We start from the raw sequence: 21,764 nt of genomic DNA, 5'->3' as shown, positions 1-21,764 counted from the left end.
GAGTGGCAGACTTCAGAGGGTGGTGGTTAATGGTACCCTCTCTAAAACATCGGAGGTGACCAGTGGAGTGCCGCAGGGCTCGGTCCTGGGTCCACTCCTTTTCAACATATTCATAGGGGATCTGACTCAAGGGCTTCAAGGTAAAATAACACTATTCGCCGATGACGCCAAACTATGTAATATAGTAAGTGAATGCAGTTTACAGAATTATATGGCGCAGGACCTGCTTACATTGGAAAGTTGGTCCTCAACCTGGCAGCTAGGCTTCAATGCTAAGAAATGTAAAGTCATGCACCTCAGAAGCGGAAATCCATGCAGGACATACTTCTTGAACGGAGAAACTTTAACTAGGACTTCAGCAGAACGAGATTTAGGAGTAATCATCAGTGCAGACATGAAAACTGTCAATCAAGTGGAGAAGGCTTCATCTAAGGTAAGGCAGATATTGGGTTGTATCAATAGTTTCGTCAGCCGAAAGCCTGAAGTCATAATGCCGTTGTACAGGGCCATGGTGAGACCTCATCTGGAGTACTGTGTGCAATTCTGAAGGCCACATTACAGTAAAGAGTGCGCAGAATTGAATCGGTTCAGCGGACGGCCACCAGGATGATCTTGGGGCTCAAGGGTCTCTCGTACGAAGAGAGACTGAACAAATTGCAGCTCTAGACTCTCGAGGAACGTAGGGAGAGGGGAGACATGATCGAAACATTTAAGTACCTCACGGGACGTGTCGAAGTGGAAGATGATATTTTCTTTCTCAAGGGACCCTCGGCCACAAGAGGGCACCCGCTCAAACTCAGGGGCGGAAAATTTCATGGCGACACCAGAAAGTATTTCTTCACAGAGAGAGTGGTTGATCATTGGAACAAGCTTCCAGTGCAGGTGATCAAGGCAGACAGCGTGCCAGACTTTAAGAATAAATGGGATACCCATGTGGGATCACTACGAGGGTCAAGATAAGGAAATTGGGTCATTAGGACATAGACAGGGGGTGGGTAAGCAGAGTGGGCAGACTTGATGGGCTGTAGCCCTTTTCTGCCGACATCTTCATCTTCTATGTTTCTATGAAATAATCCCATGTCATTTTCTAGTGTCTATTTCAACCTCAGTCCTTCTACACCAGCATTCTTCAAAGCAAAGCTTGTGGGTCAGTGGTTGTGCCCAATTATACTCTGATTCTTCCCTCTCTCCTTAAAGAATGACATGAAGATGGTTTTCTGCGGTTATCCGCGGAGACGGGGACGGTGATGAATTTTGTCCCCATGTCATTCTCTAATCCCAAGTAGGTAAGGCTGATTTTGGAGGGGGGTGAACGAACTTGGGCACACTAGGATGCACAGAGAGAGATTTCCTCTTGATGGGTGCATGGTAGGCTGCTAAAAAGGGAAGGGGATGAGACTTGATACACCACCTTCCTGTGACAACAGTTGTGACATTGAAAGTGAAAAAAATAATGGAAACCTTATCTGTCTGGGTCAATATAGGGGAAATGGGAATTATGTGAGCCTTGTCTCTATGTATTTTGAGGAGCACTGTATCGAATAGAGGAAATGGTGGGAAAGCATGCAGAAACCCTGTGATCATTGGAATCACAAAGGGATCATGGGTTAGTCTAACAGTGTGCAGGGCCACATTTTAGATTAGTAAGTATTTGGAGGGCCTCAGAAAAAATAGTTAATGTCTTATTAAAGAAATGACAATTTTGCATAAGGTAAAACTCTTTATAGTTTATAAATCTTTCCTTTTAGCTAAGACTTAATAATAATATTGTAATTTATAGCTAAAGAGTCATATGATCAAGAAACTGTTCTATTTTACTTTTGTGATTATGATAAACATACCAAGGGCCTCAAAATAGTACCTGGCGGGCTGCATGTAGCCACCAGGCCGTGAGTTTGAGACCACTGGTCTAACAGCTTGGACAAATGGAACAAAAATGAGAGTATTTTGCATTTTCTATATGTGCAAAAAGATTGATTATCAATGTACCCATCATTGGAAGAAGCGACAAGAAACTATCATCAAGCAACTACTGGTGGGATCAAGTTGATTTTCTGAGTCTGGGAAGTAACTTCTTGTAGCATGGCACGAGGGGAACATGTAAGGTGCCATATTCATTGGACTTCAACACAGTTGCTAATCTTGCTCCTTCTTGCTTATGTAAAACATAACTACTTAGCTGTCTGTCCTGATCACAACCACCTGGTATCTTATTCAGGACTTGAAGGCCCATAGGAAACTGAATACTGTTCTGAACTCTAACACATTAATGTAAAGAGAACAAATTTTGAGATAAGTCCATAAACCTTCTGTGGCAAAATGATGATAATCTCCCTAACTTCAGGTGGACATCTGTGGTGAGAGAGCTAGTGGATGTGGCCTTTGAAAAGGATAACCTTCGAGGAAATTGACATTGGGTCCACTACTAGAGAGAGAATGAAATGGTTGATGTTATAGAAATCCTCTTGTTGAAGGACTGTCTATGCCAATTCCACTATCTCCTGAGATGCTACTGGAATAGCCTGATATGCAATCTTGCCAGAGACAGGAAGTGCACTGTGGCTGCCATGTGTCCTAAAAGTCTGATAATATTGTAGATATTTGTCAAACATGCCTGGCTGAGGCAGAGTGTGAGATGAACAGTGGTAAGGGCTCTGTTTCTTAGTAAAAAAGCTACTGCTTAAGATGCATCCAGATGTGCACCATGAAAGAGCATGGTCTATGAAGGTGTGAGATTGGAGATGAGCCAGTGTAGTCTCCTTTCATAAAAAGTGGTAAAGAGAAGAGATGAAGCAAGCCTTACCTCAGTGGTGGGAAAAGTCATGAATACACCGTTCAAGGGAAAGGATGAACTTTCTAGAATCAAATGGGTTCCAAGATCTGGGGCAACATGGTTTTTCTAAAGGAAGATCCTGCCAAATGAATCGGAATGGATTTCTTTGACTGGGGAACCAGAGAACTAGGTTGAAAGCCTGGACTTTTTTTCATCTCAAGCTATTATTGACCCACGGGCTTTCGCCCACTCCATTCCATAGAAACTGCCCTTGCTAAAGTCCTTATCAATCTATCTACTGCCTTCGATACTGTTGATCACCACATACTCCTTGATATGCTGTCCTCGCTGGGATTCCAGGGTTCTGTTCTCTCCTGATTTTCATCCTCTCTCTCTCCCTTCTCACTTTCAGTGTATGCAATAGGGGGAAACCTCCTTCACCACTATCCTATTGTCAATCAGTGTACCTCAGGGCTCTGTCTTGGGACCTCTCCTTTTCTCCATTACCCCTCTCTCAAGTCACTTCACTGGCTCCCTATCCATTTCTGAATGCAGTTTAAACTCCTCTTACTGACCTACAAGTGCACTCACTCTGCAGCCCCTCAATATATTCTTTATATAAAAAAAACATGCTACTTGTGATTAAACTTTTTGTTAACAGTCACAATGGACATAGAGATAACTGTAGAATAGAGACTAGCAAATATCATAGGAAAACATAAAAACATTTATGTAAGCAATTGCAAATAGCCTGAAAACTGATTCTTCCCCATCTACCTTCTCAACATGTTGAACTTTTTGTCCTTTTTCAGGTGAGAAATCCGAACATCTTCCTAAGATAGATGAAGTGACAGTTTTCTTGGGTGACTGGGATACTATGCTGGCCCAGGACAATGAATGAGTGGAATTATTTGGAGATGGCTGTGGTGGTTCTGCTGTCAAACAATCACAATTAAGAAAAAAATTATTATATAAGATTAATATATCAATCGATTTGCAACAATATATAAAAGATATCTGAACAATGTATTCTACTCAACCAGGAAGTGACTTGAAAGGGACACTAAAGGGAATAAAACAGAATGGACCAGAACAAACAGTACACTAAAGTTCAAGTTTATTGTATTTGATATACCGACTTGCGGGCGGTTTACATAAAATGAAAATATTTGTACAAATGCTTCAAAGGTAATAACATAATATAAAAATAAAAAGGACATACAGTACTAAAGGGTAAAGATGGATACATAAGGAAGAACGGTAAGAGGATACATCACTTAAATTCTGGGAGGGGGAAGGACAAACCAAAAGGGTAGGAAAAGAACTAGAAGGGGCAGAGGATACAGCAAGAGGCCTGCTGACAGAGTTAATCATGGGCTGAACACGTACTTTAAATAATGAATGTGTCTTGAAACAGAAAAGTTTTTAGGCCTGATTTGAATTTAGACAGACTGAAGGGAATAAATTGTACTACATCTTGAGACAAAAAGACACCATTGCTAATTTTTCAATGAACTGCCCAGTTGCAAGGTGCATGTATAGTTTTCATTAGGAATGCTTATAGGGTGCATGTTTACAAAATGTCTGTCAACATTTGCTAATTGTTGACGGCCTATGATGACTATGGTCAACCTGGCAATATACAAGCTTTCATAACTTTATATCTACTATGTCTGTAGGTAGCTAACTTCTGGAGGGAGCAGGTAAAAGCACTGTTTTGAGAATCAAATCTATATTAACAATGACAACAGAAAAAGGCCAACTGACCCAATCTGCCCAGCTATTTTTGTTCACAGCACAAAAATACATCCCAGAGATAGAGTATGACTACTTGCAAGATCTCTTTCTATCCAACAGAGTTTATTTCCCATTAAATTCATACCAAAATTTTCTTCTTTTTTTCTATAGGTAATCATATATCTTTATAATCATCTAACTACCTACCAATATTAGTGCCTGTATATGCTGACTCGGTATTTTGATATCTACCATGGGGGGGGGGGAAGTAAAAAAAAAGGTGTTTGTCCAGTTATGTCTATGTTACATGTGGGGTGATCGTAGGGAGTGCAGGATAATACGTATGTAATATGTAAACTGCATAGTTGTTTGCAGTTTATAAATTTTTAAATAAATAAATATTGTCCATCAACCAGTCTCCTATGTCCCCTGTATAGCTTGCTATACATAGCTACACAAGAGAATATTTCTGCTAGGGCATCTAATGCATTATATTATTACATTACATTAGGGATTTCTATTCCACCATTACCTTGCGGTTCACGGTAGATTACAAATAGATTGTCCGGAGATTAGAAGTATTTAGGGAGCAGTTTGTACATTTCTTTGAGTTGCTAAAGATTACATCTGAGTTGTCAAGATATTGGAGGTACATAGTTGTAGGTGATGCAGGTGATGCTTGGGACATTTCTGATTGTGTTAGTTCTGTTTTATGAATAGAAGGGTTTTTATTTCTTTCTTGAAGGTTTTGTAGTCTGTGGTCGTGGTCAGTAGGTTGTAGAGTTGTGGGTCAAGTGTTGCAGCTCGAGTGGCTGTCTTATAGTTTTTATAAATGTCTTATAGTTGTCTTATAGTTTTTTTCTTTTGACGTTTTTGGTTGGAGGGTGTGTGAATGGTTCAAGGGTTCTCCTATGTCTGGTTCATTCTGACAGCTCAAACATTTGCTGAATAGTTTGAGTAAAGTGTTTTAAAACATGCAACTGAATCATGCTTTTAATTTCTCTTCATATTGCCTTAATGATCCTCTGATCAACCCATATCCTAATGAAGCCCATTACCGTATTTTCGCGGATATAACGCGCACCTGTGTAAAACGCGCACAGGGGTATAGCGCGCAGAAATCACGATGATATGTACCAAAACTTTTCTATACCGCGCTCAGGCATATAACGCGCATGATGCCCGACGCTCCTTTCGCCCGCCCTGACTTTCCGTGCGCTGTCCCGACTCTCCGTTCACCCCCCTGACTTCCGTGCACTGCCCTGACTTTCCGTGCGCTGTCCCGACTCTCCGTTCACCCCCCCTGACTTTCCGTGCACTGTCCCCCCTTGAAGTCCTGTCCCCCTTGAAGGTCTGTCCCCATTCTGAAAGCCTGATGCCCCCCCCCCCCGACGTCCGATACATCCCCCCCCCCGGCAGGACCACTCGCACCCTCACCCCGAAGGACCGCCGACTCCCCAACAATATCGGGCCAGGAGGGAGCCCAAACCCTCCTGGCCACGGCGACCCCCTAACCCCACCCCGCACTACATTACGGGCAGGAGGGATCCCAGGCCCTCCTGCCCTCGACGCAAACCCCCTCCCCCCAACGACCGCCCCCCCCAAGAACCTCCGCCCGTCCCCCAGCCGACCCGCGACCCCCCTGGCCGACCCCCACGACCCCCCCACCCCCCTTCCGCGTACCTTTGGAAGTTGGCCGGACAGACGGGAGCCAAACCCGCCTGTCCGGCAGGCAGCCAACGAAGAAATGAGGCCGGATTGGCCCATCCGTCCTAAAGCTCCGCCTACTGGTGGGGCCTAAGGCGCGTGGGCCAATCAGAATAGGCCCTGGAGCCTTAGGTCCCACCTGGGGGCGCGGCCTGAGGCACATGGGCCAAACCCGACCATGTGTCTCAGGCCGCGCCCCCAGGTGGGACCTAAGGCTCCAGGGCCTATTCTGATTGGCCCACGCGCCTTAGGCCCCACCAGTAGGCGGAGCTTTAGGACGGATGGGCCAATCCGGCCTCATTTCTTCGTTGGCTGCCTGCCGGACAGGCGGGTTTGGCTCCCGTCTGTCCGGCCAACTTCCAAAGGTACGGGGAAGGGGGGTGGGGGGGTCGTGGGGGTCGGCCAGGGGGGTCGCGGGTCGGCTGGGGGGGCGGTCGGAGGTTCTTGGGGGCGGGCGGTCGTTGGAGGGAGGGGGGTTTGCGTCGAGGGCAGGAGGGCCTGGGATCCCTCCTGCCCGTAATGTAGTGCGGGGTGGGGTTAGGGGGTCGTCGTGGCCAGGAGGGTTTGGGCTCCCTTCTGGCCCAACTACACAAAGGTACGGGGAAGGCGGGTGGGGGTGTCGTGGGGGTCGGCCAGGGGGGTCGCGGGTCGGCTGGGGGACGGGCGGAGGTTCTTGGGGGGGGGCGGTCGTTGGGGGGAGGGGGTTTGCGTCGAGGGCAGGAGGGCCTGGGATCCCTCCTGCCCGTAATGTAGTGCGGGGTGGGGGTAGGGGGTCGCCGTGGCCAGGAGGGTTTGGGCTCCCTCCTGGCCCGATATTGTCGGGAAGTCGGCGGTCCTTCGGGGTGGGGGTGCGAGTGGTCCTGCCGGGGGGGGGGGATGTATCGGACGTCGGGGAGTCGGCCGGGCAAGAGGGCTTGGGCTCCCTCTTGCTCCGATCGTGGATGCGGGTGCGGGTGGGAGCGCGTGCGAGCGGTCGTTCGGGGTGGGGGTGCGAGCGGTCCTGCTGGGGGGGTGAATCGGGCGTCGGGCGGGGTGGGAACTATGTTTAAAAACTTTTCTATACCGCGCTCAGGCATATAACGCGCGAGGGGTATGCGCGGTACGTAAAATCACGTATAACGCGCGCGTTATATCCGCGAAAATACGGTACTGTTTCATCCTCTAATCACAAGTTCCCCAACATTTTTCTGAAAGCATATTACCTGATGTTGCTCCTCAGTCTACCTCACTAAAAATGACTTATCTCCTTTATATCATTAATACACACAAGAATGCCTCTTTTTTAGTCCAGCTATAAGTATGCATACAATGATAATACACAAGTAATTTTAGGCACTGTGAGAGGGACAATTTTAAACACTCTATATTTACTGTCTACCCAGTTAAACCTATTTAAAATTTGTTCCAATATTTATACTCCCTTTTATCAAACTGCGATAGCAGTTTTTAGCGCAGATAGCCATGCTGAATGAGCCGCGCTGCTCCCGACACTCATAGGAACTCTATGAGCCTCGGGAGTAGCGTGGGCCATTCAGCGCAGCTCCCTGCGCTAAAAATTGCTATCGCAGTTTGATAAAAGAGGGCCTTAATCTCTGGCAGCCTGTAGAGAGAATCAAAGAAGACTGTGTATATGTATTAACTAAGGAAGTAATGCACAGCAGTGGTTAGAAAGCAAAGGACAACACTGGGATGGACTTTGAAAAAGCTGACACTATAAACGTGAAAATAAACAGTTAGTTTATTTAATATACCAACTTTTTTTTTTTTTTTAACAATTATTGTCAAGTCAAGGCGGTTAACAAAATTAAAAGCAGTGGATCGAAAATGAAAAGGGGAAAAGACCAAGACTTTAGACCAGTGTATTGCAAACTGTGTACCATGGCACACCAGTGTGCCTCCTGTTTACCCATTCCATTCTACTCAGGATTTTATAGACCTTAATTATATCGCCCCTCAGCTATTTCTTCTCCAAGCTGAAGAGCCCTAGGGCTCCTTTTACGAAGCCGCAGTAGCGGTTTAACGCGCATAATAGTGCACGCTAAACTGCCGGCCGCGCCTCCTCTTGAGCAGGCGGTAGTTTTTCAGCTAGTGCAGGGGTTAGCGCGTGATGAAAAGTCCCATGCGACAAAGCCACTAACGCGACTTCATAAAAGGAGCCCCTAGTCTCTTTAGCCTTTCCTCAAAAACGACATCCCCTCCTCTTTATCATTTTTGTCACCCTTCTCTTTACATTTTCTAATTCTGCTGTATGTTTGAGATGCAGTGACCAAAACTGCACACAATATTTGAAGTGTAGTCACACCATGGAGAGATATAAAGACTTTATAGTATTCTCAGTTTGTTCTCTATTCTTTTCCTAATAATTCCTAACATTCTAATTGCTTTCTTAGTCACCACTGCACACCAAGTAAATGGTTTCAATGTATCATCAACAATGACACCTAGAACCTTTTCCTGGGTGGTGACTCTTAATTTGAAACTTTGCATCATCTAGCCATAGTTTGGGCTCCTCTTTTTTCCTACGTGCACCACTTTGAACTTGCTCAAATTAAAATGTCATTTACTTGGATATCCAGTCTCCCAGTCTCATGAGGTCCTCTTGCAATCAATCCTCTTGTGATTTAACAACTTTTAGAATTATAGTTCAATCCCTAATGTTTTCAAATTGACTATTGTAATTTAGTATATTCTGGAAGTTCCAAATTTATTTACAATAATAATAATAAATTTATTCTTCTATACCGCCATTACCCAAGAGCTCTAGGCGGTTTACACCATAAGAAACTAAATAATCAGCGAAGTACATACATGTCATGAGATTTAAAAAAACAGGATTAAAAGTTAGTAAAATAATTACAATGTTAAAAAGTCCTAATTATGTGATAAATTTGTCAAACTAAGCAGACTACTAATTTTCGAAAAGAACAGTAAGACATGGCTTGATGAAGACATTCACCGAGCCAACATTGTAGTTTGCCTGTCTGAAATGCTAAGGTCCTTTCAAAAAAGGTTATATCTGACACCATTTGGCTTAGGATAGAGATTACAGATTATACATAGAAACAGATTATACATAGAAACATGATAGCAGATAAAGGCCAAATGGCCCATCCAGTCTGCCCATCTGCTGTAACCATTATCTCTTCCTCTCTCTCTCTAAGAGATCACACATGCCTATCCCAGGTTTTCTTGAATTCAGACACAGTCTCTGTCACCACCACCTCTTCTGGGAGACTGTTCCATGCATCTACCACCCTTTCTGTAAAAAAGTATTTCCTTAGATTACTCCTGAGCTTATCACCTCTTAACTTCATCCTATGCCCTCTCATTCCAGAGCTTCCTTTCAAATGAAAGACTCGATTTAGTCTTAAGTTATAGTCAATTATTCAAATTAGGACATCAGAACTCTTTATTACATATTCTTACTATACTTCATTACCTGCTAAGAATCAAACACTACATAAGCATACAATATAGTCCTAAGGCTCTCTAAGAAACAAACACTAAATGAAGCATATAATATAATCCTGAGGCTCTCTATACTAATCTAATATATTCCTAGCAGCTTAATAAGGTTTAATTAATCAACTCAATAAGATACAGATAGTAAGTAGTCCAGAAGTAAGAGGGGTGCTATCCAGTCTTTTGCACTGAGTGTCACATTTATGATTTTCTCCTAGTTGGCGAGAAGTTATACATGTGTACTCGCTGCAAAGAGCTTCTAGCTCTCAGAGAACAAGTACGTTCCCTTGAGGCTAGAGTAGCAGACTTGGAGGATCTGAGGGAGACAGAGAAGTACATAGAGAAGACCAAATCCCTGATCTCCTAAAAGGAGAGCATCACCCTGGTGAAGTAGGAAATATTCCTATAGCCAGGACGTGCCCACCAAGGGATGCAATATCCTCTCACACCGAGGATGTCCCTCCAGGGGCTTTTGTTCAGGAGGGAAGGATTAGGACAGCTGTTGTAGTTGGTGATTCAATCATTAAGCATGTAGATACCTGGATGGCTGGTGGGCATGAGGATTGCCTGGTCACTTGCCTGCCTGGTACGAAGGTGGCAGACCTCACATATCACTTAGATAGGATTTTAGAGAGTGGTGGGGAGGAGCCGGCTATCTTAGTACATGTAGATACCAATGACATAGAAAAATGTGGGAGGGAGGTTCTGGAAGCCAAATTAAGGCTAGAAAGCTGAAATCCAGAACCTCCAGGGTAGCATTTTCAGAAATGCTCCCAGTTCCACGCACAGGACCCAAGCGGCAGGCAGAGCTCCGAAGTCTCTATGTTTGGTTGAGACGATGGTGCAGGGATGAGGGATTTAGATTTGTTAGGAACTGGGCAACCTTCTGAGAAAGGGGGAGCTTGTTCCAAAAGGATGGAGATATACAAAAAGAGGGTAGGGAGATTGTGGACATGAATGGGAGCATAAGAACAGGGACAAAATGGGAATGCTGCATAGGGGTGGTATATGGACACACAGAGAAGATGGCTAGACATGGGGGAGAACAAGAACACAGAAGGAAGATGTTGGATGGGGGGGCATAGGGATAGAGGAGTGATACTATACACAGAGGGAGGGGAATCATAGAATGGTGAGATGATGAAGGCAAGGAGATGGGCATGGGGAAATATTAGAAAGGAACATATAGGACACATAAAGAAGGGAGATTTTGAACATGGGGAATGCATACACGGACATAGAAGATGGACATCAAATATCCGATTTCATTGAGAAAACAAAAGTTTTACACTCTAATCAAACTGGCTTTCGCCATCATCACTCCACTGAACTCTCTTTGCTAGGCTTAACCACAAAAATACTTTACCATCTTGACCATCATCAATCAGTTCTGCTCATTTCCCTAGATCTTTCTTCTGCTTTCGACACCATCGATCATAGTTTATTACTATCCCGTCTTTATGAAATAGGTGTAATAGGTCAAGTCATGGACTGGTTCACCTCTTACTTTTCAGACAGATCATCCAAGGTCATCTTTAACAATTCATCATCTGAACCTTCTTCCATTAAACATGAAATTCCGCAAGGTTCTATTCTATCACCATTACTTTTTAACATCTTTTTGTCCCCTCTTCTGACGGTGGGCCAATCTATCGGCTTCACCACCTTTGCTTACGCCGATGATGTGCAACTAATCCACCCTATCGATCTAAATAACATTGCGGATGTTGTTTCCATAAACCTAAAACTTGAAAAAATCAAACTGTGGTTAGATTCAAATAGGTTATCACTCAACATCAACAAATATCAAGCTAATGATTTTTCCCTTTAAAGAGGGAATAACTCTTCAGGCCCCTTTGAAATTTGAATCCCTCCCAATTAAAGTTGTACCTTCTCTAAAGTTATTGGGAGTTACTTTTGACTGCAAGATCTCCTATCACAATCACATTAGTACAGTGGTTCAGAAATGTTTCCACCGTCTTAGAATGATACGTTCTCTATCCAAATTATTAGATCTATCATCCCTGAATACATTAATCCATTCTTTGGTAATTTCTTGTATAGATTACTGTAATGCTCTTTATAAGGGCATTACTAAAAAGGAAATAAGACGCCTACAGATAGTACAAAATACTGCTATTAAGATCATTTATGGTGCAAAGAAATACGACCATGTCTCTCCCCTTTTAATCGATGCTCATTGGCTGCCTGTCGAACATAGAATTAGTTATAAAATTCTATTATTAACCTTTACAACTCGTTCACACAGTCAACCCGAGTTTATCGATAGACTTCTTACTCCCTACTATCCCGCTAAGTCTCTTCGCTCTGTATCACAAAATCTCCTAGTTGTACCATCTTTAAAACTAATTAATACATTGAGATCCAATAATTTCGCCGTCACTGCACCCTCCCTTTGGAATTCATTGCCTAATTATTTATGAATGGAATCTTTGACAAAGCAATTTAGAGCAAAACTCAAAACATTTTTATTTCAGGATGCTTTTGGATAAAACTGTCCTTTTTAGGACTAAATCAATTACAGTCCCTTTCCCTACCTATTGTTTTACCCCTAAGTGTGCTTTATTCAAATATTGTAGTTCAGTCTCTCTTTCCCAATTGTGTGATGTTAGTATATGTGTTTTACTGTAAATGTCTACTAATTTAATACTGTTTTGTATAATTATTTTAACCCTAATTTGTTGTTTTTTTTTAAAGATATCTCTTTTATTATTGCTGTACACCGCCTAGAAAATTTGAATAAGCGGTATAAAATTTTTTTAATAAACTTGAAACTTGAAACATGAGCATGTAGAAAGAAGAAATGTCAAATAGTCAGGAGACCCTAGCAAGTGAGTTAAGAGAAGGTAAAAGAAAACAGAGACCAGAACCTGAGATCAGCATGATTTGAAAAATAAAATGAGACAATAAAAGGTAGAAACAAATATTTATTTTCTATTTTGTGATTAGAATATATCAGATTTGAAATATTTATCCTGCTAGAGCTGGTGTTAGACATAACTGGGGACCGCAAAGCAGAGAATGACACCGGGACAAATTTTTCCCCGTCCCCACAGGAACTCAATTTTCCCATCCCATCCCCATTAGTTTTGTCGTTGTCCCTGCCCCATTCCTGTAAGCTCTGCCTTAACCACACAAGCCTCAAACACATGATTTTAAAGTGCTTGAGACATGTGCAGATGAGGACAGAGCTTGTAGGAATGGGGCAGGAACAGGAAAAGATCCATTGGGGACGAGAAAATGAGTTCCTGTGGGGGACAGGGAAACAAGTGTCCCCATGTCATTCTCTACCGCAAAGCCCAGGCCGTGCTTCTTTAGCTTCCAGAGGAAATCGAATCTACTGGATCCACAACTGGCAGATAAGTTAGAGTCTCTATGGGTCAAAATTCCGGGAACAAATGGACTGGAAATGAAGATTGCCATCTAATACTGACCACCAGGGCAGTCAGAAGAAATTGATGGAGAAATGATGGATGAGATTAAACGCAACTGCAAGGGAGGCAACGCAGTTATCATGGGTGACTTCAACTATCCGGGGTTAGACTGGAATCTAGGCACCTCCGGCTGCGCTAGGGAGACTAAGTTCCTGGATGCTTTATGGAATAGCTTGTAAAGGAAAATACAAGAGGAAATGTAATTCTGGACTTAATTCTAAATGGACTGCGAGGACCGGCATAAGATGTAGAAGTAGAAGGGCCGCTGGGAGGCAGCGATCACAATATGATCCGCTTCGACCTGGATGCAGGGGAGAAACATCGGTACAGAATGAAGACCACGGCCAGTGTTCTCCCTAGGGCCTTTTAGCTGAGCGGTCCGGCCAGCTAATTTAGACAAGCGCCCGGCTATCATCTGTTGCTGCTGCCGCCGCTGCTGAACATTTAAAAAAAAAAAAAAAAAAAAACGGCTTGGAGATTTCAGCCCGTAGCGAGCTTATGCTCCAGGGCTCTATTGGGGGAAATGCTGCCGGGTCCTGCCTTCGCGGAAACAGAAAGTAGGCAGGACCCGGCAGCAAGAAGAGCAAATGCTTCACTAACCTGTCTCCCGCCTTAGCCCGTAGCGAACGCTTGCTTCAGGGCTCTCAACATGTGCGTGCTGGCTTCCCTTCTCTTCCCTCCGAAACCGGAAGTTATGTCCAGGGCGGGGAGGGGGGAAGAGAAAGGAAACCGGCACACACGTCAGAGCCCTGGAGCATGAGTTCGCTACGGGCTAAGGAGGGAAACTTACAATTTGTTGCTCTTGCTGCTGGGTCCTGCCTACTTTCTGTTTCCGCGAAGGCAGGACCGGGCAGCACTTCTCTACATCGCTCCTTAGTTTTTATGAAGTGGTGCAGAGAGGGGCCATCGGCTGTGGTTACCACAGCCAGCACTTTACTGGCGCAGGCAGTAGCAGCAGGAGGATGATGGTAGCCTTATGTAATCAATGAGGCGAGCCCAGCGGTGGTGCTGCAGTGCCTGCGGGAGGCGTGACAGCCGCCCTGGAGCTGCTGCACTTCAACAAACTGGACTTTGGTGAGACCGGCGTGCTCAATCACTTCTACAACGCAGGTGCATGGGAAGCGCGAGAGTGGGGGTAGAAAGTGGCCAGAGTGAGAAGGTATCAGGCCCTGTGGGGTTGTTGGGGGTGTATATGGGGTTTTTATTACTTATAACCATCTGAATTTCAAAATAAAAGTGTGAGCAGGGTGGCTGAACTGCTATAAATATTTGTTTAAAAAGTGCACTAACGAATTGCCATCTTAATGGAAATTCTTGCAAGCTCCCTTGTTAATACTGCTGTTTTCTTGGTAGTTATTTCAGCTGGAGTTTGTTTTTTGTTTTTTTGGCAGCTCAGAAGAGCCAAACTGAGCAGTCTTTTACCTCTCCTTTACTGTCACTACAGAATTTGCTTTTCAGGGAAGGGAAGGAGACAGAGATGCCAGCCCGTGGGGTGGGAAGGAAAGAAAGGAGAAGAGAGAGATGCCAGAGGAGGTGGTGACAGAGAGAGAAAAATGGAGAGCTGGCAGAGCTGAAATCAATCATGTACAAAGGAGAGACGGGGCACAGGATAGACAGTTTATGGAAGGAGCATAGAAAGAGGGAAGATACCATATGGAACAGGGAGAGGGCAGACAGTGAATGGAAAGGGCTGATGCTGCATGGAAGACAGAGAGAGGACAGATGCTGGCTAGAAAGAAGAGAGTGAAGACAAGATGATTAAAGCAGAAACGACAAAAGATAGAAAAAAGATTTTTTGTTGCTTTAGAATAAAATAATATTGTAGTTGTATTGATAAAACTTTTAGAAACAGAAAATAAGGTAATCTTTTTACTGGACTTATTTTAATACATTTTTTACTAACTTTTAGAGAGCAAAACCCCCTTTCTCAGGTCAGGACAGTATAATGTAACAGCAGTATACTATATTGACCTGAAGAAGGAGGCTGTGGCCTCTGAAAGTTAATTGAAAAATTGATTAGCCTAATAAAATGGTATATTCTTATCTTCAATTTATGTTTTATTTTTATTTGTTAATTTGTAAAGTGGTGATTGTTATGTATCAGTTTTTTCAAATTTACATTTACTGTCTTTATATTTTGCACAGTATTAGGGGACAAGTGTCACTGTTTCTGTGGTGGCAGATTCTGGTTTCTTGGTGGTTAAGTTTAATTTTTGTCTACATATTTTTATTTTTAGTTTGTGATTATTCCATATTGGGCAAGGGTGTATCTGTGTTCTGTGTGTATGAAAAGGACATGGTTTTCTGTTAGCATCGACTGTACAGGATCAATTGATTGTGCAGGATCTGGTTTGTTTAGTTTTACAGTGTGTGTGTTGGTGTTCTAGTGCTCACTGCAGTGTTTAAGATGCTGCTTTGTCCTAGGTGTACCCTTGTTGTGTGACTCATGGATTATTACTAAACAATAACTTTTTTATATAGAGGAGAGGGTTGTTAAAAATGATTAACACTGGCTGTCATATATACTAGGTACGCCACTGGATTTAATGACCCTATTCTAACCACCAAATTTCCCCGTCCCGCCCGGCAACTTTTTCATGCCACCCGGCTGAAAAAAATTTCTGGGGAGAACACTGACGGCGCTGAACTTCCGAAAAGGGAATTACAAAGGGATGAGACTCATGGTAGGGAAGAAGATTGAGAAGAGGATAAGCACTGTAAAAACGCTAGAGCAAGCTTGGTCCCTTTTTAAGGACACAGTCACCAAGGTGCAAAATCTATATATACTGCATATCAACAAAGGGAAAAAGAACAAAGAACCGGCGTGGCTCACTCTAGAGGTGAAGGAAACGATCAGAGACAAGAAAACTTCATTTAAGGAATGGAAAAAGTAAAAAACGAAAACTGGAATAAGCACAAACAGCATCAACGCAGGTGCCATAAGGTGGTAAAAGGGGCTAAAAGAGGCGAAAAACTTCAAGCCGTTCTTTCGATATATTAAGGGGAAACGACTTGCAATGACCATGGCATAAAGGGAGTGCTAAAGGAGGACAAAGAAATTGCAGATAAACTGAACACATTTTTTGTGTCTATATTTACCAAAGAGGATCTACACAGCATACCGAAACCCATCAGGCTATATGGAGGAAACGAAGACGGGAAACTGACAGGGTTGATGGTCAGTCTAGAAGAAGTATGCAGGCAGATTGATAGGCTTAAGAGTGATAAATCCCCGGGACCGGATGGCATCCATTCGAGGGTCATCAAGGAACTGAAAGGGACTATAGCTAAACTGCTTCAACTAATAGCCAATCTGTCGATCAAATCGGGAAAGATTCCGGAAGACTGGAAGGTGGCAAATGTTACGCCAATCTTCAAAAAAGGTTTGAGGGGAGATCCGGGAAATTACAGACTGGTGAGTCTGACCTCGGTACCGGGAAATATGGTAGAGGTGCTGATAAAGGACCGCATCATTGATCACCTAGACGGACACGGTCTGATGGGGGACCAGCTAGCACGGTGTCAGCAAAGGCAGATCTTGCCTGACGAACTTGCTGCATTTCTTTGAGGAAGTAAATAGGCAGATAGACATGAGTGACCCAGTCAACATCGTATATCTAGATTTTCAGAAGGTGTTCGACAAGGTTCCGCATGAATGACTACTTCAGAAAATTGCAAACCATGGAATCGAGGGTGAAATACTCACATGGATTAAAAACTGGCTGGAGCATAGGAAACAGAGAGTGGGGATAAATGGAAAATACTCGGACTGGAAGAGTGTCACAAGCAGGGTGCCGCAGGGTGCTTAGACCCGTGCTCTTCAATTTCTTTATAAACGATCTGGCATTGATACGACGAGTGAGGTGATTAAGTTTGCGGACGATACAAAGTTATTCAGTATAGTAAGACACAGGGGGATTGCGAAGATCTACAAAGTGACATAATCAAGCTCGAGAAATGGGCAGCGACATGGCAAATGAGGTTCAACGTGGATAAGTGCAAAGTGATACATGTCGGTAACAAAAATCTCATGCACGAATACAGGATGTCCAGGCCGGTACTTGGAAAGACCTCCCAGGAAAGAGACTTAGGAGTTCTGATTGACAAGTCGTTGAAGCCGTCTGCACAATGCGCTGCGGCAGCAAAAAGGGCAAACAGAATGCTAGGAATGATAAAGAAGGGGACCACGAACAGATCGGAGAAAGTTATCATGCTGTTGTACCGGGCCATTGTGCGTCCTCATCTGGAGTACTGCATCCAGCACTGGTCGCCATACATGAAGAAACACATGGTACTACTCGAAAGGGTCCAGAGAAGAGCGACTAAAATGGTTAAGGGGCTGGAGGAGTTGCCGTACAGTGAGAGATTAGAGAAGCTGGGCCTCTTCTCCCTTGAAAAGAGGAGACAGAGAAGGGACATGATCGAAACATTCAAAATACTGAAGGGAATAGACTTAGTAGATAAAGACAGACTGTTCACACTCTCCAAGGTAGGGAGAACGAGAGGGTACTCTCTAAAGTTGAAAGGGGATAGATTCTGTACAAACATAAGGAAGTTCTTCTTCACCCAGAGAGTGGTGGAGAGCTGGAACACTCTTCGAGAGTCTGATGTATGGGAAAACACCCTCCAGGGTTTCAAGACTAAGCTGGACAAGATCCTGCTAAACTGTGACGTACAGAGGTGAGGCTGGACTCATTTTAGAGCACTGGTCTTTGACCTGGGGGCCACCGCGTGAGCGGTCTGCTGGGCACGATGGACCACTGGTCTGACTCAGCAGCTGCAATTCTTATGTTCGTTCTCTGACCAGGCAGCAGTTACCCTAGTAGCACTCCCCTAACACTATCCCTGTCATGTGCGACTGTGGTATTTTGTTAGCATTATTTTTCTGTAGTCATTTAGCTGTAATCATTTAATTTATTCAGATTACTCAATAGTGGAGAGGATAGGGGTTTTGTTGATCCTTGCTTTGTATTATTTGTGTTTATAAAATGACAATTGTACAGAATATTGTTTCTTTTTTATATTAAATAAAATAAGTTCAATATAAAATAATAACTATTTGAGGCTTGTGAAGATGGGATCAGACGGTTTGCAGGACGAGGGCCACATTTGTCCCCTTGTCAGTTTCTATGTACCTTCTCAGCTTATTATAAATGGCTTCAAGAGAGAAATGTATTACAGATCTTACTCCAAAATGGCCAGATGAATATTCAACAACCAACAAATTCAAGAGGTGGGCCATAAAGAGTTTCAATGTTATAAAGTGTTTAAGGAAACTAGAACTTCTACTAAACTGGAAGAATTTTGTCAAATATGGTCGAGTACGTTTCAGAAATATGTTCAGAAGAATGGTAACATTGGTGGTAACATAGGATACAGTATACCAGATTAACTTCTTTGACTCAGTCACTCTTTTTCCTAAGTCACCATGCGCTCTGGACTCGGGTTAAAACTGCAATCCATTCAAGTAACTCCAATCTTTGTTAGGCTTGTGCTTTGGATTAGGTAACCTAGGAGCATATGCTGTTTGAATTACCATTGGTGAATGATTCTTGGAAGAAGATATGGATATACGAGGAGGAACATGAATTTTGGTGTTATTATTTAACCGAGTCTGCTATGAGAAAGTCTTGGGAGAGGATAAACTCCATCTAGTAAAAGTACTTACTGTCATTGCCATTCAAACCTTTCTAAAAACGTGGATAACAGTACATTTACTTCATGTACAGTTCTGATGAAACACTAGCTCATACATAAAATATGAAATGATTAAAGATATGATCACTGCTGAAACAAATTCTAGATTCAGAACATTCAGCTACTTTAAAAAGTCTGACTATGCTTATCCACATTGCATGTTATATTTCTATAGCTGGGGAGGGAGGGGGGGCTATGGAAAACAGATTACTATTAGCATTATATTAAAAGTAGTGTTCTGTTCCATATCACACTCTTAGCTATTACAGTGGTACCTTGGATTACGAGCATAATCCGTTCCAGGAGCATGCTCATAATCCAAAATGCTCGTATATCAAAGCAAGTTTCCCCATAGGAAGTAAGGGAAACTTGCTTTGATATGTTCCCATCCCCCACCCCATCCCCCCGAGGCCAGCAGCGCTGTTCCCCCCCCCCCATGAGAACCGGCATTGCTCCCCCCGAAGGCCCCCCTCGCGAACCGGCACCCTCCCCCCCCGCCGCCATCGTACATCCCCTCCGCCGCCATCGGGCACCCCCCCGCCGCGACCTGAGATCCCCCAACCCACCCGAACCCTCTTCTTACTTCCAGTGTAGCCTCTGCAACGGCATCGGCACCAGCATGTCCTGTGCCCAAAAATCTCAAGGCCCGGCACAGGAAGCAGATTTTTGGGCACAGGACATGCTGGTGCCGATGCGGAGGCTACACTGGAAGTAAGAAGAGGGTTCGGGTGGGTTGGGGGATCTCAGGTTATGGCGGGGAGGTGCTCGATGGGGGCGGGGGTGCCCGATGGCGGCAGGGGGGGTGCCGGATCGCGGGGGGGAGGTGCTCGTATAGCGAAGCAAGCTCGGTTTACGAGGCACCAAGTTTGCGAATGTTTTGCTCGTCTTGCAAAACACTCGCAAACCGGTGCACTCGTAAACCGAAGTACCACTGTATTTGTTGATGGATCTCATTTTACTCTTTATAAAACTGCTGAACAAATAACAGAACATACCTGGCCACTGACCATCCTGCTTTCTTCTGTTGTTTCTGTTCCTTACTTCAGGTCCCCCTCGTCTAGTAACCTTCAGAGTTGCCTGCTCATGCTCTAGATCCTCAGTATGGGAAGGGGAAAAAGGAATGTGCTTTTCATATCTTGATTTGCATGGCTGGGCTTTTAAAGGAAGCAGAACCTTTTCCATGTGACGTGACTCCATGGAGCTCACTGCTGAACATCTCCTTAGGGAGCTAGGCTAGAAATTAAAACAATGTGATGCTAATACAGGAAGAAAAAATTGTCTTACCTGATAATTCTTTTTTCCTTTAGTCAGCTTCACTGTTCTGCACAAGTATATAAGAAATAAATTATATTACATTACATAACAAGTGGGTGTTATCCTCTCCTACCAGCAGTTAGAGGTACAGAAAACACTGAGTTTTACTAGTGACCTCACCAGTATTAGCTAGTGGTGCTCCTGGAAAGATCCAGTATAAATCTGCCAAAGTAGTAGAAGGTCCCTTTTTGTAATGCACCCATGCCCCATCAACCACTGCAGCTGTAATGAACTGCAAGTAAAGCACAGTTACTTACCGTAACAGGTGTTATCCAGGGACAGCAGGCAGATATTCTTGACTGATGGGTGACGGCACCGACGGAGCCCCGGTACGGACAATTTTAGAGTGATTGCACTCTAAGAACTTTAGAAAGTTCTAGCTAGGCCGCACCACGCGTGCGCGAGTGCCTTCCCGCCCGACAGAGGCGCGCGGTCCCCAGTTAGGATAAGCCAGCTAAGAAGCCAACCCGGGGAGGTGGGAGGGACGCAAGAATATCTGCCTGCTGTCCCTGGATAATACCTGTTACGGTAAGTAACTGTGCTTTATCCCAGGACAAGCAGGCAGCATATTCTTGACTGATGGGTGACCTCCAAGCTAACAAAAAAAGGGATGGAGGGAAGGTTGGCCATTAGGAAAACAAATTTTGTAAAACAGATTGGCCGAAGTGTCCATCCCGTCTGGAGAATGCATCCAGACAATAGTGAGATGTAAAAGTATGAACTGAGGACCAAGTAGCAGCCTTGCAGATTTCCTCAATAGGAGTGGAACGGAGGAAAGCTACAGACGCTGCCATAGCTCTAATCTTGTGGCCCGTGACAGAACCTTCCAGTGTCAGGCCCGACTGAGCATAACAGAAAGAAACGCAAGCAGCAAGCCAATTGGACAGAGTGCGTTTAGATACAGGATGACCCAACTTGTTAGGATCAAAGGACAAAAACAGTTGAGGAGATGATCTGTGAGGTTTGGTGCGATCAAGATAGTAAGCCAGAGTACGTTTACAATCCAAGGTATGCAAAACCTGTTCACCTGGATTAGAATGAGGCTTTGGGAAAAAAACAGGTAGAATGATGGATTGGTTAAGATGAAATTCAGACACAACCTTAGGAAGGAACTTTGGATGTGTACGGAGGACGACCTTATCATGGTGAAAAACAGTGAAAGGTGGATCCGCCACCAGTGCATGGAGCTCACTGACCCTCCTGGCAGAAGTGAGAGCTATCAGAAAAACCACTTTCCAAGTTAGAAATTTAAAATGCGTTGTGGCCAAGGGCTCGAAAGGAGGCTTCATTAACGCAGAAAGAACCACATTAAGATCCCATACAACAGGAGGGGCCTTAAGAGGTGGCTTCACATTGAAAAGGCCCTTCATGAACCTTGAAACTAAGGGATGAGCTGAGAGGGGTTTTCCATGAATCGGCTCATGAAAAGCTGCAATGGCACTAAGGTGAACTCTTATCGAAGAGGATTTAAGACCAGAGTCAGACAAGGACAAAAGATAGTCTAACACTAGTCCCACTGCTGTAGACATGGGATTAAGGTGATGTAAGAGGCACCAGGAAGAAAACCGAGACCACTTTTGTTGGTAACATTGAAGAGTAGACGGTTTCCTGGAGGCATC

General features: G+C 44.0%; 1 protein-coding gene across 4 annotated transcripts in view; it reads right to left on the bottom strand.

Moving 5' to 3' along the window:
• SECISBP2 (SECIS binding protein 2) overlaps positions 1-21,764 on the bottom strand; it is a 112,804-nt gene that overhangs the window by 71,226 nt on the left and 19,814 nt on the right. For 3 of the 4 annotated variants that reach the window (XM_033928797.1, XM_033928790.1, XM_033928774.1), the window contains exons 2-3: positions 19,827-20,064; positions 3,551-3,708 (exon numbers count right to left, since the gene is read on the bottom strand). In XM_033928797.1, the coding sequence (XP_033784688.1) occupies positions 3,551-3,708; positions 19,827-20,028 (360 nt within the window). In that variant the 5' untranslated portion in view covers positions 20,029-20,064. The remainder of the gene's footprint in view (positions 1-3,550; positions 3,709-19,826; positions 20,065-21,764) is intronic. The other variant, XM_033928782.1, reaches the window with a different exon arrangement.

Source organism: Geotrypetes seraphini, chromosome 1, assembly GCF_902459505.1.
Source record: "Geotrypetes seraphini chromosome 1, aGeoSer1.1, whole genome shotgun sequence".
Lineage (NCBI taxonomy): Eukaryota > Metazoa > Chordata > Amphibia > Gymnophiona > Dermophiidae > Geotrypetes > Geotrypetes seraphini.
The sequence above is the reverse complement of the archived record's forward strand: the minus strand, read 5'-3'. Positions and strand labels throughout refer to the sequence as shown.